The sequence below is a fragment of the Parus major genome, chromosome 5 (assembly GCF_001522545.3).
Source record: "Parus major isolate Abel chromosome 5, Parus_major1.1, whole genome shotgun sequence".
NCBI classification, from domain to species: domain Eukaryota; kingdom Metazoa; phylum Chordata; class Aves; order Passeriformes; family Paridae; genus Parus; species Parus major.
Window position 1 is genome coordinate 36430743 of NC_031774.1, and position 14720 is coordinate 36445462.

Below are 14720 nucleotides of genomic sequence, written 5' to 3' on the forward strand. Positions count from 1 at the left end.
GAAAAATGGGAAGGGTTTACAATGATGGGCAACTGGGGACAAACTATTCTTTTTGACAGGGGAGCAACTGGGGTAAACCACCTCTGAACTTAATAAAACCAAACATATGGGCGGCAACACCGTTTCACTTTTGACATATTTTGGAAGGTCTGAGGTATTAGATAAATATTTTTCTTCTTGGAAATTGTTACCTCATTAGATTTTTCATTAATTTCTCTTTGCTCAAGTGCTCAGAAATGTATCATTTCTTCCAAAAAATCAGCGGCTTTCAGTTCTCATGATCCTTTGCACTGTTGCAAAGATTATGTCGGTGAAGTCAGCCCAGCACCAGATGTAGCTCTGTGCTTAGGAGGTACCTCAGTGCAGAGCCCTGATTCACTCAGCTCATGGAGCATCTCTGGCTCCAGCCTGCATCTCCCACAGTCATATGTCCAGGGCTAGGAAGGAAGCTCTGGACACAGATTTTCCTGAAGAAGCAAGGAGCAGATTCTCAATACCCAAACATGCATTATGGGTTGTTTTCAGTCACTTTATAGTCATACGCATTCATAAATTTTTATATGGTTGGAAGATGCAGACTTTGATGGTACAAAGCTCACAGAAAAGCTTTAGATCACTGGAGCAACCACAGACAAAGTTTATGTTGACAATTTATCAGCCCTTCTCCATCAAGGAAAATTGGTTTTTAGTGCCTGCCTATTAGCAATCACATGCATATTATGAAATTGAGTTTTGGGGAGGACAGCCTGCCATCTGTCTTTTCTGTCTTTTTTTCACAATGCATCATTCCGAAGTTAAAACTTTCTGTGCTTTAAAATGATATAAAATATGAGATGTCTATTATAGAGACACTTGGAAAGAAAAATGTACTAAGTAGAAATGTAAATCTTTATAGACTTTAGAAACAGGCAACTGCTGATGCTATACTTTATGTTTTAGCTAAAAATGCCCTCCACATTTTCCACATGGCATAGTGCTGATAATTAATTAATACATATCTCAAGGAGAGTGAAAATGTTTCCTTCATAAACTCTTTCTGGTTCAGGGCGGTTTTTTGTGTGAGTGAAATGGAACCTCAAATGCCTGTTGTGGAGAAAGAAAAAAAATTGTGTACAGTTTCCCTTTTGTGTTCTGATATGCTAAGATTTTATCAATAATATTGTTTTCCTGTAAAAATATCTGCCTCAGAGAAAATCTGCTCTGTAGCTGTCAGGATTACACCTCTTAGAATATACCTGTGGTGATTCTGTTAAATTGATAAAAACAGAACACTCTGCTGTGTAGAAGGATTGCTGAAAATATTCCAAAGCCCTTTCATGTGTAGCAGCACTTGTATGGCAGTACGTTTATTGTGCTATAAATTCCATCACTGATTTTGGCCATTTCAAATTGATTCTGCAGTAACTGTAAGTAATGAACCTTACAGACAGAGCTAAGGAAAAAAAAAAAAAACCCAAGCCAATAAATTTGTGCCTGTAGGAATACAAATTGTAGAGTTCATTTAGCCTCAGTTTTTATCAAATCATGCAGTGAATACCCCACAAAGCCAGAAAATGTATCCAGCAAAATATACAGTGCTGTAGCTCTGGCTTGCTTTAAATTTAGCCGTTAAACCAGACAGTCAATTATCCAAAGTACATGTTTGTATGAGGTGTCCTGGGGATTTCACCTGAGATTTAAGGAAGGTGCTCCGCATAAGTAGATGAAAGTGCAGAAATTATAATAGAAGTGACTTAAACAGGATAATAAGCCAAATCCTGAGCTGTTTTACATGGTCTAAGCACTACCAGGCACCACTGAATTTCATAGGGGTGTAAATAGATGTGCAGTGAGCTACTAATGACTCACCAGGTCAAAGTATACAAAAATCTTCAAAATTTAAATGTTTCTAGCTTATTTCCCTTTCTTTACTGAGAAGTTCTTCCAGGTTAAGAAGATATTAATGATTCCATAGATTTTAACAGAAAATTAATGTGCTTGGTAAAAATTGCCATAGGAAAGTTTTAAAATCATTCTAGAAGGTGCTGTTCTAAGGTTTTCACACTAGTTTTCTATAGGAAACCCACTGACCTTGATTTGTTAAATATTGTAGACATTTTTCACAATCTTTTGGATAATTTCAAGTCCTATTTTACAAACAGACCTAGTCCCACTAAACCAGTGGGCTGCACATGAGGTTAAAGTACAGATGGATGTGCATGTATGTTCTACCCTCAGCTGTTACATGAAAAGCTACATTCAGATTCTAGTTCAAATGCAGAAAATATTAGTTTTCTTCTATAGAGCTTTCTTACCAACATTACAGGAGAGAGAAGAAAACTCACATTTTATTTTCTGTGCAAAAATAAATAAATGTCTGGGTTGGGTTCCTACAAGCCCTGAAGCACTTCCATGCATCACAGCTTGCACGCTCATGTATCTTACAGTCTGCATTGTGTGCTGAATTCATTCTGTGTGTCTTCTTGTGCCTAACTGCATATTTTTTCTGAACCTTTGTGTTGTCTGTGAGAGATACTAAATTCTCATTTTGAGATCAAAATGCTTGAGTCCATTCTACCCTTATATAGGCCACAAAGATATTTGTTGTCTAAGACATATTCCTTGCCTCTCTCTATAAAAAAGTCTACTTTGTCAATTTGTCCACTTTACAGCAGCAGCCTAAGTGACACAAAGGGCAAAAAAAAAAAAGACACAGAAACTGGGGCTTTCAGTTAAACACCAAGTGGGGTGAAAGTCGTAATAAAATAATAAGAGTAGGGAATGCTATTTTTCCTTTCACTCTGCTGTTTTGTGTTGCAATGAGGAACACAGTGACTGAGTCTGAAGTCTTTTGAATAGCCCCTGGTAACTAAGAGCAAAGAAACCTCACTCATTATCTCTACTCCCCTCCTGAATAAACATTTCAGCCATCATAAATGAGTGTGACATGAAGGGCAAATGAATGGCTCTCATTCCAGATGAGAAACACTTGACAGCTGAGCAACCTGTAGGTTGTTGTAAAGGTGCAGAACCTGTGACCACTGGATGATGGGCTAGGCATACCATTTATTTCTGTGGGACCTAAGATTCATACTCTTAAATGAAAGATTCCCAGCCTTGAAGAGAGAAGTCCTAGGTGCTCAAACTGACTCTTGGTTAGGACTGCAGTGTGTGAAAGAGCGGTCCTATTTTTTTCTGGTTATTTTATTGAATTGCATAGAAAAACTTAGCCAATTATGAGGAAAGGTTCAGTGTGGATTGACAGATGGCCTGCAACACCCCTGCTGTATTTCATTTATAAATATGATTGATGTGGAGGTAATTTCTTGGTAACCTGTTTTTCAAAAAAAAGTATTCTAAGTGGTGGGTTAGTAAAAGAAAATTAATCTCTGCACGTTAAACTTGCCAACTTTTGAATTAATTGCATGAGAATGACAATCAATTAATAAATGTTAAGCAAACAACAGAAAATCAGTGAATTAAAAATTACTAAATTGATTCCAATGCAGATAATGCAAGAGTCTGCCATAATTCTTTGGTGTAGATTCAAGAACACGAATCTTGTCTTATCAGTTTTTCCTCCCCATTTATCCATGTTTAGCATTTAAAACAATGGTGGTTTATTATGATTTTTACAAATAAATTGCTATCTATAATCTAGCTTGCAGCATTAAGTGGATTATAGAAACAAATCATAGATAGTAGTCCATTTGTAGCTGTCAAGGAGAAGGTCAGAGCTTTGCAAAGACCATCCATCTCCAACTGGATGAAAGTTTTTTTCTGCGAAGAGAAATCTCACCCCTCGTATGGGTGGACTTTGCTAATGACAGTACAGGTGGCTGCTCCTCTGAAAGGTCTGTCGTGGTGTGCCTCAGCCTTCTCTCACAGTCCAAGTCTCAGTAAAGCCACTTTTGGGCTTGGGGTTTGCAGTTTCAATGCTACTTTCTTTATCAGGACAATGTGAGGTGTATTTAAAATTCTTCAAATTAACGCTGAGAACAATCAGAGAACTACTGACATTAGATCTTGGCAGACATACCAGAAGAATTTTGCCTCCTCTCTTATGATCATTCCTTTTCATCATCTGGATGTGGAGGCATTACTATTAACCTGCAGAAGCTTTTCTGAACTTTGCAGTCATAATTTTTATAAAACCAGCTCATATTCCTTACTGTCTATTTCCCCCTTTATACTGAAAATTTTTCATTTAGATTCATATAAGTGTCATTGATGTGAGTAAAGCGAAAGCATATTAATAATTATGGAAATTAAGCTTTTTTGCCTATCTCCACTTTTGCTTTTGTCACAGTTGTGGCATTATGCAGGAAAACTCACACATTCTGTTGTCCAAGATCTTTGGGTAGACCTTGCGTGCTTGTATATGCCAGCAAAACATTGGGCCAGGCTAGGGGAAAGCACACAAGCATTAAACAAAACAAGTGCTTTTCACTGTAGGAGCATACACCAAACACCATTAGCATAAGCAGAGGAACCTTGGTATTAGTGACATGCAAACAAGACTCCATTGTGTGTCTCTGCCTTACTATGTGCAAAACTCAGATCTTTCTACCCATTTAGCCACAAAGTTAGGAAAAGTCAATGTAATTTTTTTTGTTTTTACTAACTTCAGAATGAGTTCTGGGGCTGCAACCAGGTGGAGAGCTTGACCAGAACATAAACATTCCTGTCTTAATCAAGGTTGACTTGGGGAATCCATTTCTGTCTTTACAGACAACAGCATTTTCTGTATCTTTTTCTCTGTATGTGGGAAAATACATTAATATCAGATATTTTGTTTTATCTAGTCCTTTCTCACTTATCAAGTCCTTGCAGAGAATCACCTAAGGTAATTGTTAGACTGCTAAGAACTACATCAAACAAAACAGTAGGAAAAAAGCCTAAAAGAACCTCTTTATTTCTCCCTGCAAAGTAAGAAATAAAGAAACTACATCTGAAGTATACTTATTATTAGTTGTCTTTAGTGCAACAATATTTGGTCGCCCTGACATACAGAGCTGAAAACAACTTTTTTAAACAACCTTTTCATCCTTTCTGTTGCAGAATGATGCAGCCATTTTCCACCATTTCCCAATATTCTGATAAACTGCATTGGAACTGATGCAACAAAAGTCCTTCCTTAGGTTTAAATTTCACTGCTGGCAAAAGCACCAGAATTCTGGAACAGTGAATTTCAAGACAGTTTGCTCGTGGGCAGGGACAACTATTCCTTTTTGGTACCCTGCACACTTCAATAGCTAAATGCTTTCAACTTTTTTTAAATAGTATTAAGGAAAAAATATCCTCAAGGCATTATTTTTAAAGGGAACTTCAAACATTCCATGAAGGAAAAAGAATGCAACATATTTGAACACCAAGGGATTTGAAGTGGCAAATCTGTTAAAGCGAACTGATCTTTTGAATTTCAGGGTTAAATGAGTATTGACCACAAATTAGGGATTCAGACTGCTGAAAATTCTGAGATATGTCAGATTCCTGCCTTGACCAGCAGTAGCCAGATTCTATAAGAAATAATTTATAAATAAGTTAATTATGTTAGCTACATTTTAAATAATCTATGTTTCATTTATTCATCTGAGTTCAACAAAATCCATTATAACATTTGCAGGAGGTGCAAGAAAATCCCAGGTTCTTAATCTTTTTTACTACATAGACTTAATTCTGCAATAACTCAATATTAAAAATTTTAGAGTGTATATTTAAAAGCATCTGTGAAGCAAACAGATATGCAAGGGTAAATCTGCTCATCTCGAATCCTTCTGCAAATGGTCTGCTCTGGAGGTCATATCAAAGAGATTCTTTTTCCAGCTTAAACCTGTCTCTTCTAAATAGATCTCAACCTGATCTCATTTAATGCATTGATGTCTGGTTTCTAAGTCATTATATTTGCTGTATTACATATCAAAAGGACTCTTGAGAAATTCCCCTGAATTGATAATTCTAATTTCTTATGTATAGCTACTCTATATTCACTCTGAGGACAGCTGTATTGTATGCTAAACCACGAATTGTAAAAATTGATCCCTTTGTACGTAGGTTTGTATTAAATTGAGATACTCTATTTTTTTTCTGTTTGTTGCCACACATGGGTTCCTGGTGTCAGTTTGTATTTGGCTGTTTGAGTATATTAAAGTTTTTCTAGTGCTTATGATGTTCTTGCCAAGAGCGCTCTTGCAGCAATCTGCACTAGAACAGTCTTTGTGCCAATTACTTCAAAAAGTATTCAGTTATAAACCCAATTTTTATGGCTACTTTTTCAGGTTGCTGTGTGTTGATTTCATTTAGTTTCTTTTTCTTCCATTTTTTTTTAATGTTGATCTTCAAATGCTTTTAAGTTTTGCATTATAAAAAGACAATACAGTGTTGATAGAGTTGTTAATAAGACATCTATTAAAGGTTCAAAGGTATTTAAATAAAACATAATAATTTAAATTACTAATACTGAATATATTTAATGGATGCTTTTTAAAAGTGGAAAGTTTGGAGTTCATATTGCAGGGGCTGATTATGAAAATGGAGATCTTTGCAGTTACATAAAGCAAAATAACTGAAAAATTATAATGTGCAATGACTCAACACAGTATTTCTTGAGTTTATATTATAAAGCTGTTTTTCAGGAGTGTCATCTCTACAACATCTTTTGTTTAGAGATAAGCAGTTTTCTAATCCACTGCAATTAATGAAAAATCACAACACAGAATGGGATGTCCTATCATTAACATATTTTACAATTCAAATGTGCTTTTGAAAGGACAGACTTGATCATGCAACTTTTCGCTACTTCAGTGTATACTGGTGCAAGCCTGGACCTCAGAATTCTGACATGAAAGCCATCATGGCAATAAAGATAGATACGTGCCCGTGCACTGTGCTATGCTATATTGAGGAGTAACTGCTCATCTAGTATCCCAAATTAAAAAAAAAAAATAATAAAAGTAAATGTGTCATATAACAAAATGAAAAAGCCATAAATTTAGGATAAAATAATAAATAATAAATAATAAAGATATATGATACAATATGTAATAAATAATATATATATATATATATATAATAAAAATAAAGGAACTATAAATACTTGAGAAACCTCTGATCTGCTATTCATTTCTCAGTCTATAAGATTTGATAACTCTTGAAAAACATCTATGCACTCTTGAAAATGCTTTTCTTTGTTGTTTTTTTAGTGGCAGCTTTAGGAATTGTTTATCAGTCTCCATTACTCTCACAGAGTATTCTTAAGGTAGCCCTAGCCTAGCCAATGCACCTTGGGCAATCTCACGTTCTTGTTTTACCTTCACTCTTTTCTGAAGAGCTAGAAAGCTGTCCCCATTCCCTTCTCTTTAGTTTGTTGTCTACACAGAGGTAAGTGGGAGATAAACCTTCTGCATCCTGAGGTTGAGGAACAAGCAGTTTGTTGCATGTGTGCTCAAAACAGTGACTTTAGCACAGTAGAGATCTGTTCCCTGTAGTGTACTTGAATGAAAGTGAACTGTGGCTATTGTGCTTGCTGCTGATCTCAACATTCCCCATATGCAATCAATAATATTCTACTCAGGTCATTTTAGGGATTGAGCAAGTGCTTTGAACTGAGCCTATCACATGGGGCTGTTTCTCACATGATGCTTGTCTTTATGCACCAATAAGTTTGAGGTCTCATAAGGATACTTTTTTTTAAACCCTTAGGATTAGCCTAAATTCTGCCTGTGACTATTTTAAGCAGTAGAATAGCTTTTGAATCTTATTATTTGAGAGAGTGATAACAGAGGAAAGATGGGAAAAGCCTAAAGTGTCTCCAAAAAACTAGTATTGACTTTTTAACAATAAAATACGTCCCGAGACCAAATATGCTGTTTAAATGTAAATACCATTTCCATTTTCAGACTGTCTTTTGCAGGTGTATTTGAAGGGATTTGAAATGTACTTGTAGATGGAAAAGAGGCTATTGACCTTGAAACTATGTATGTGTTAGGAATAATGTTCCCCCTCCTTGAAATCAGACTCATATTCTGTGAATGGCTGCTCAAGACCACAACTCTGAACAGTGGTTTCACACAGCATTCATTGCCTGACTCAATCAAGACTGACTGAAAAACTGTTTCTAAGGAATCATAGACTATTGCCTTGTCTTATCTTCATCCACCATGGTTCTGAATGTATCGGTGACAGCTGCACTAAATACTACTTTTCTTTGTTCTGGGTCAGACTTGATACAGTAAGACAAGGTTGGTGTGTAGATGCAATATTCTTTATTAGATGGACTACTGTAGTCAAAAAAAGACCCCAGATATACAGGGTTTTCAGCATACAAGCACTTTTTCAAGGCTAAAACTGAAGTAAGAGATTTCTGAATGAAATAAGTGTTGAGAACAATTACCGTAAGTAGACACGTTATTTGGTTATGCTGTCCAAGAGAAAAGATAGATGATGCTTATGAAGTTGGAGATGGCTGATGCTAACAAGGGGAAATGATAAAATGGTTATTTCATAGATTGAAAGAGATAACAAATCTAACATTGATTCACCAGGAACATACATCTACAAACTTTACGTGATGGATGAAACCCATCATATAAAGTGCACATGGCTAGCCCAGTGTGTCCTCTGTGTGTTAAGCTAAGCGTACATGATAGAGAATGGATTGGCCTATGCACAGCAGCTGGATGCATTTGGGAATCTCAGACTTGCTGTGCATGTGGGATGATCCAACATATCACAGTTGTAGTGGCTCATTCCTTTTCAACACCAAAATGTCATGCTCCATGGGATCTCCTGTTAGTAACACTGTAGTGTTTATAGAAATGCAGCAAGTCTGAGAAAGGGGTATGAAAGTATTACAGGGATTGCAAAAACAAGTGTTTCGCTCAGATCCCAGCTAGTGTTGAATGATAAGTATAAGCCAATGATGTCTTCTCCCAAAGCTTTCATGAAGACTGGGAGAGCAGGCTTTGATCTCAACGAGGATGGGGCTGTGGAACCACAGAAACTAGTAATTTCTGACCATGAGAAAACATAAATGAGTAGAAATGTAGTGATAACAACGTGACATGGGCAGGAAAGAAGAGACGTGTGGTAAATAAAGAAATCTGTACTGAAGTTTAGGTTGATAGACATGGTTTTATTTTTATGTCAGAAAAGAAGAAACTTTCAGATGTCATTGTGTAAATTCCCAATGTGACACTGGACTCTGTTTTCTCTTATCAGTCCAGATGAAAGTCTTCTTCCAAATGTTCACTCTTTAGAAATCACCTGAAACCATGTAGGAACTCATTACCTTGCAGAGTGTTAAAACATTTGTCTCACTGGCATCACAGGTTTTGAGATGTGTTTATGTGTATGTTTATGTGTATCAGTGAGTGAAGGAGCACACAACTCTTTAAAAGAAAAATGAGAGAATATAGGTATAGTCTGTAAGATACCTCTTTGGCCAGTTTCATCAGTTTAAAATGATTGTGTTGTGAAGACTTAGGTGTTCATTTTGGAAGTATAAAATAAGATCTTTGAGACACCAGAACAAATACATATGTGTGTGTGTGTCCTTCAGAAATAGTTCTTTCTGTAAAGGGGGATAAATGTGTGTATGAGTAGTTTATAAAATAGCCAAACAAATGCACACATTAAATACATTTGAATGTTTTATATGTAACTTTTCTAAAAAAAATTTATTCTAAGCAATCATTCTAAGACTTCAAATGTAATGTCTCATTAAATTAGCTGGAGGGACAGCTTCTGCCAGTGCTGTAGTTTCACACACACAATAAATTGGCATAGTCATTTACACAGACAACAAAAGAAGTAGTTTAGAAATTTGTTTCAAATTGAAGTTTAAGTTTTGAAGCACACAGAGACATCTGAAAGGTGAAATTCACAGATTTTTCATGCTTGCAGGTTTTTATAGCCTCTGGTAATGGATGTCCTTACTCTGACATCACATGTATGTGAAAAAAATGGTTGTAATATTTAAAGATATCTTTTGACAAAGAAAGTATTTCCATCTTCTGAGATGAGATTTAGCTGTAAAGGATGATGAGCAGGTTCCAGATGTGGTTTTCGATCACTGGTCTTTACTTTCCTTAAGTATTGACAGAGGGAAGGTTTTATCAAGGTCTTTGTGATGTGCTTGTTTATAATGAGTAGACATTAGTAGAGCACATCTAAGTGCATATCGCTAACAGATGATTAAAGAGAGCATATGGCAGGAAAAAGAAGTATATATTTGTCCAACCAGTGTGGCTTGTTAACACTCCCACACTCATAAACTCATGTGTTTACATGTACTTACAATATTTTGCAAATCCGTTTTCTAATCAGCTAAAAATAAAAGCCAAATAATTTTCTTTTCCAATTTAGATTTTTTTGTTTTAAACAAAGCAATTAAGCAGTACAGAAGATTTTTATAGTGTTTGTTTTGCTTCAGCATTACATCTTTACAGTATATATGTTATTTTCATTTCCCAGTGTTAAAAGTTTTGTTTTTGCAAAATGTTTTTTTCTTCAGCCACCTGCCTATCCAAGGTTATACTACAAGCAATAATATAGATCAGGATGGCCAAAGCAAAATACTAGTCTTGATCAGGTCACATGGTTTATTTCAACCATAAGCTTTCCCTGTGCTTCTATAGGATGAATCATGGGATCATAGTTACACCTACTAATAAATAGCTTGTAAGAAAATAAGTCTCTGGACAGTTAACCCAGTCCAGCTCCCACCAAAATAAAAAAGGCATCTTGTTATTAATTTAATTTAAGAAGTAGATGATTAATTAATTTAATTTGGAAAGAAATGATGGGGGAATCTGTACAGCTCCTGACATACAAAGTTTCTGATGATCCTGTGATCAGGAGTATAGCATTCACTCACCTTTTGGTAATAGACAGAACACAGTATCACTGTCTTCTCTTCTTGTGACATCTAAATGTGCCTGTCTATTCATATGGCATCATTAGAAAGAAGACGGAGTTTAAAGACTGATTAGAACTAACTTTTCAGAAGGAAGCATTTATAAAGAAAATGGCACAGAAGAGCTGCATCTATTTTTGATTTTCATATATTCCTAGCAAATTTTTATTAAATATTTACATCTGGAGCCAAGTGTTGTCCTTCATAAAACAGTTTATTGTTGCAATCTAGCTTCATTAAAGTCATAATACTGCTTTAGGATATGATAGACTAGTGCTGTGGGGTTGAATTATAAAGAGATTAATTTTAGCTATGGGAGATAATTGACCCTATAATTCCTATCACCCCTAATCCCAGTTTAAATGAACCAGTGTTAAAAGTGGCAATACTCACAATATAGACAAGGTCATGACAGTTAGAATTGTTTTTTACTACCAATTAGATTTTCCCACTTGGTGCATTTGACTAACATTGTCATAGAAAGGGATTTCAGGCATGGAAATACAGTTTCTTTGGAGACACACAGGCACTGGAACTGATGGGTAGTTTGCTGCACATTTCCCAGTGTACAGAATCAGAATGCAATTGAGTGCTGACCCCTAAAATTTGACTTCTTATGGGAATTCAGAACATGTTTTGATCCATGGTAGAATTAGAAACAAGCTAAATAATTTGAATCTGGAAGCAAATCCTCTTGAAATTCAACAATCTTAATATAAGGTGGTTCTAGCAGGTTTGGAACTGTCTCTTGTGCAGTGCTACATCTGAAGTGTATTTCAGATGAAGGATCAGAAAAAAATGAGGTACTGCCTGACTAGAGAGTTGTTCAAAAACATATCATGTTGATATTTAGCTGCAAATGACATGAAGGTTTAGAAAAAATACAAAGATATATATATGATATAGCTTCAAAATTCCCTGAAGTGTTCATGCCAACTTCAAACATATTAGCATAAGGATTCATCAAAAAACAACAGAAAAATTACACTTTTGCATAGCACGTTCAGTATAAGATGAATTTTCACATTTTTACCAGTTATCCATCAGCATTTTTCCAAGCATTTACAGATTTGAGTTTTGCAGTAAGCTGAAACTGCATGATAAAAAGAAATAGATAATGATAAAAAGCAGATGTACATGCAAGCCTAGCTCGAAGGAGGAAAATATACTATTACTGCCCCTCCTGTGAAGTTAATCCTATTTCTTTTAGCTATTTCTTCATTAGTTAATGAGGTTTTAAGAAAAAGAAATAATTAAAGTGAGTATGAAATGCTGTTTTTGCATCTTTGCCTCCAGGAGCTTTTTCAAATATTCATAGAATAGTTTGCCCTTGAAAGGTGCATTAAGTGTGAGTTTAGGCAATAGTTACTTTAAACATGGGTGGTCAGAAACCTGTAACTTAAATGGCCATACACAGCAGTTAATCACTTTCCTCATTCAGATTCACCACACTGGCTAGGCTTGAAATGTGAAATAGTGGTGAAATAAGATGTTTCAATGATTAGGTTTAAAAAAATAAACAAATTTCAAGTCTTACATCACAGATCTACTAGCACGACTTAGATTTTAATCTGGATGCGCTTTGTGATTTTCAATCTTAAAAATAACAAATTTTCTTCCCTCTCACTTTCTATTATCAATCTCAGAAGTTAAGAGTTTGTCTTCTGTCTTTGTGAGATGGGCATCAGTGCACTTATTACCCCATTTTTGTCAGCTGCTCCTCTGACACAGGTATCGACTAATTTCTCTGTCGACCTGGGTAGGGGGTCTGGGATAACAGAGCAAGGGGCCCTCATCTCCTCGAACTGTTCTGAGGATGAAGATCTGTGGCAGCCTGCAACTGCCAATTCTTGTGCCTGTCTTTCCCATGAATACAGGAACTGCAGTTCACATTTTCATTTCAGTATGTTGTATTTATTTTCTTTTACTGGATAAAACAACCCATTTATTTATATGCAGAACTCCTGAAGGAGTGAAACTGGAAGGGGTGAATTATTCTTTTCCAGAGTTTCAGTTCACTCTATTTCAGGCAGCATTCTTAGAAGGTGGATGCAGTTCTTAGGGATGCTATTGGATCTGAGCACCTTCTGGTATTCTCTTGTGCATATGGAAGAAAGCCACCACCCCTGGAGCTCTCAAGACATGCACTAGGCAAAGGCATTTCATGTCTACCAACTCTTTAAATGCTTTACCATGGATGCAGGAAGACCATCCTGCACCTGAGCTCATAGATCACCTGTAGGCTGCTGCTTCTCAAATTGCCAGCCACAAAGAAGAAATTCAAGGCAGTAAACAGTATCTCCATGATGTAGCTGACTACCAACTCAATGAAATCCATTATGTTTCAAAACTGCTGGTCTTTCTTGTGTCATATTCAATTTCCAAATATTATAAAATGGTTACATTATTAATTTTCAGCTTCATTATTTCAGTTTTATCCCACTCCCTCTTTTGTTGAATTTCTAATTCAATGTTGTTGTCTTCTTTCTTTGTATAACAACCACCACAGCAAAAATCAAAACTGCAGCAGTTCTTAGGTTTTTATTTGATGAATGTGAAGCATTTGCCTGTTATGTTCTTTTCACCATGAGGACATATAGGGCATGTTGACAGCCAATATTAATAAGCTTAACAATGATACTGGCAGTTACTTAGTACAATTTTAGGCAGTGTTAAGTGATCTGTAGGGAACAGTAAAGCTATCCTTTAAAAGAAACTGATGTCACAATTGCATTCAGAATTCACTGGGTATGTTTTATTGTTTTTATTTTCCAGGTGATTCATATAACAGGCCGGTTACGTCTGAGAGTATCACTGTCACACGGACGGACAGTACCCAGCCAAATCATGGGACTTGTTGTCGTTGCTCATGCTTTGCCACCTCCTACAATTAATGAAGTCAGGATTGACTGCCACATGTTTGTCACTCGTGTGAATATGGACCTCAATATCATTTACTGTGAAAATAGGTACAGCCTTTAGATCCTTTACTTCTTTGTTTCAGTTGCACATATTCTTTGTTCCATGGGCTTGGAAAGAAGTTTTGACATTTTTGACTCTTGCAGTGTCATCTTGGTGTTGTAGTAGAGCATTGAATTCACTCTCATCATCACTACCTTCATTTTCATTACATACTTTGAAGATAAAAGTAGATTTAAAACTGTAATTTGCAGGGTGTCTTCTGGAATAGGGGAAGATACACCAGGAAATATTCCTCTAAGCTTTCTCTGCTTTTTTACAATCTTTCACCGTCCCTCTCAGAGGCAAGATTTGGGACTAGACAGACGTTGGTCTGACCTGTATGCCTGTCCTTATGCTCTTCCATCCTCCCCTCCACAAGCTTTTCTGTCTGAAGTTTTAAAGTTTTCCATTTTTGAACTAATTTGCAGATTACAGCTCTCATGCTCAGTGTTTAATGGAACAGAAGCACAGATGGCCTAGATAGTAGGCTAGAGAGGTGGGATCTGTTGCAGTTAGAGGTGGGAAAACTGTAGAATAAAATTGGTTAAGGGTATAGTGGGAAAGACAGCAGTGAAATGGGAACAGGTGATGACGAGTTGGTTGGGGGGGCTATGTTCTGTGTGATAGTGATGAGTGATCTCAGCAGGTGAAAGAGAGGATTTGAATTCAGCTGCCTGTTCCCTGGGGGCTGGGTGCCCATAGCACCGGGGGCTCTGACTGGTGACCTGTGAGGGCAGGGCATGGCAGCAGGCCCATCCCAGCACCCCAGAGGGAGCTGGGCAGCTGAGGGGCACAGGGGCAGCTGTGGGGACACAGGGGCAGCTGAGGGGGCACAGAGGCAGCTGAGGGGGCACAGGGGCAGCTG

At 36.6% G+C, this 14720-nt stretch overlaps 1 protein-coding gene across 1 annotated transcript in view; it reads left to right on the plus strand.

Annotated features, from left to right (window-relative positions):
- The window catches only part of NPAS3 (neuronal PAS domain protein 3), a 589490-nt gene that overhangs the window by 544465 nt on the left and 30305 nt on the right, over nt 1-14720 (plus strand). Inside the window, exon 7 of the mRNA XM_015632068.2 lies at nt 13670-13863. Coding sequence (XP_015487554.1) covers nt 13670-13863 — 194 coding nt within the window. The remainder of the gene's footprint in view (nt 1-13669; nt 13864-14720) is intronic.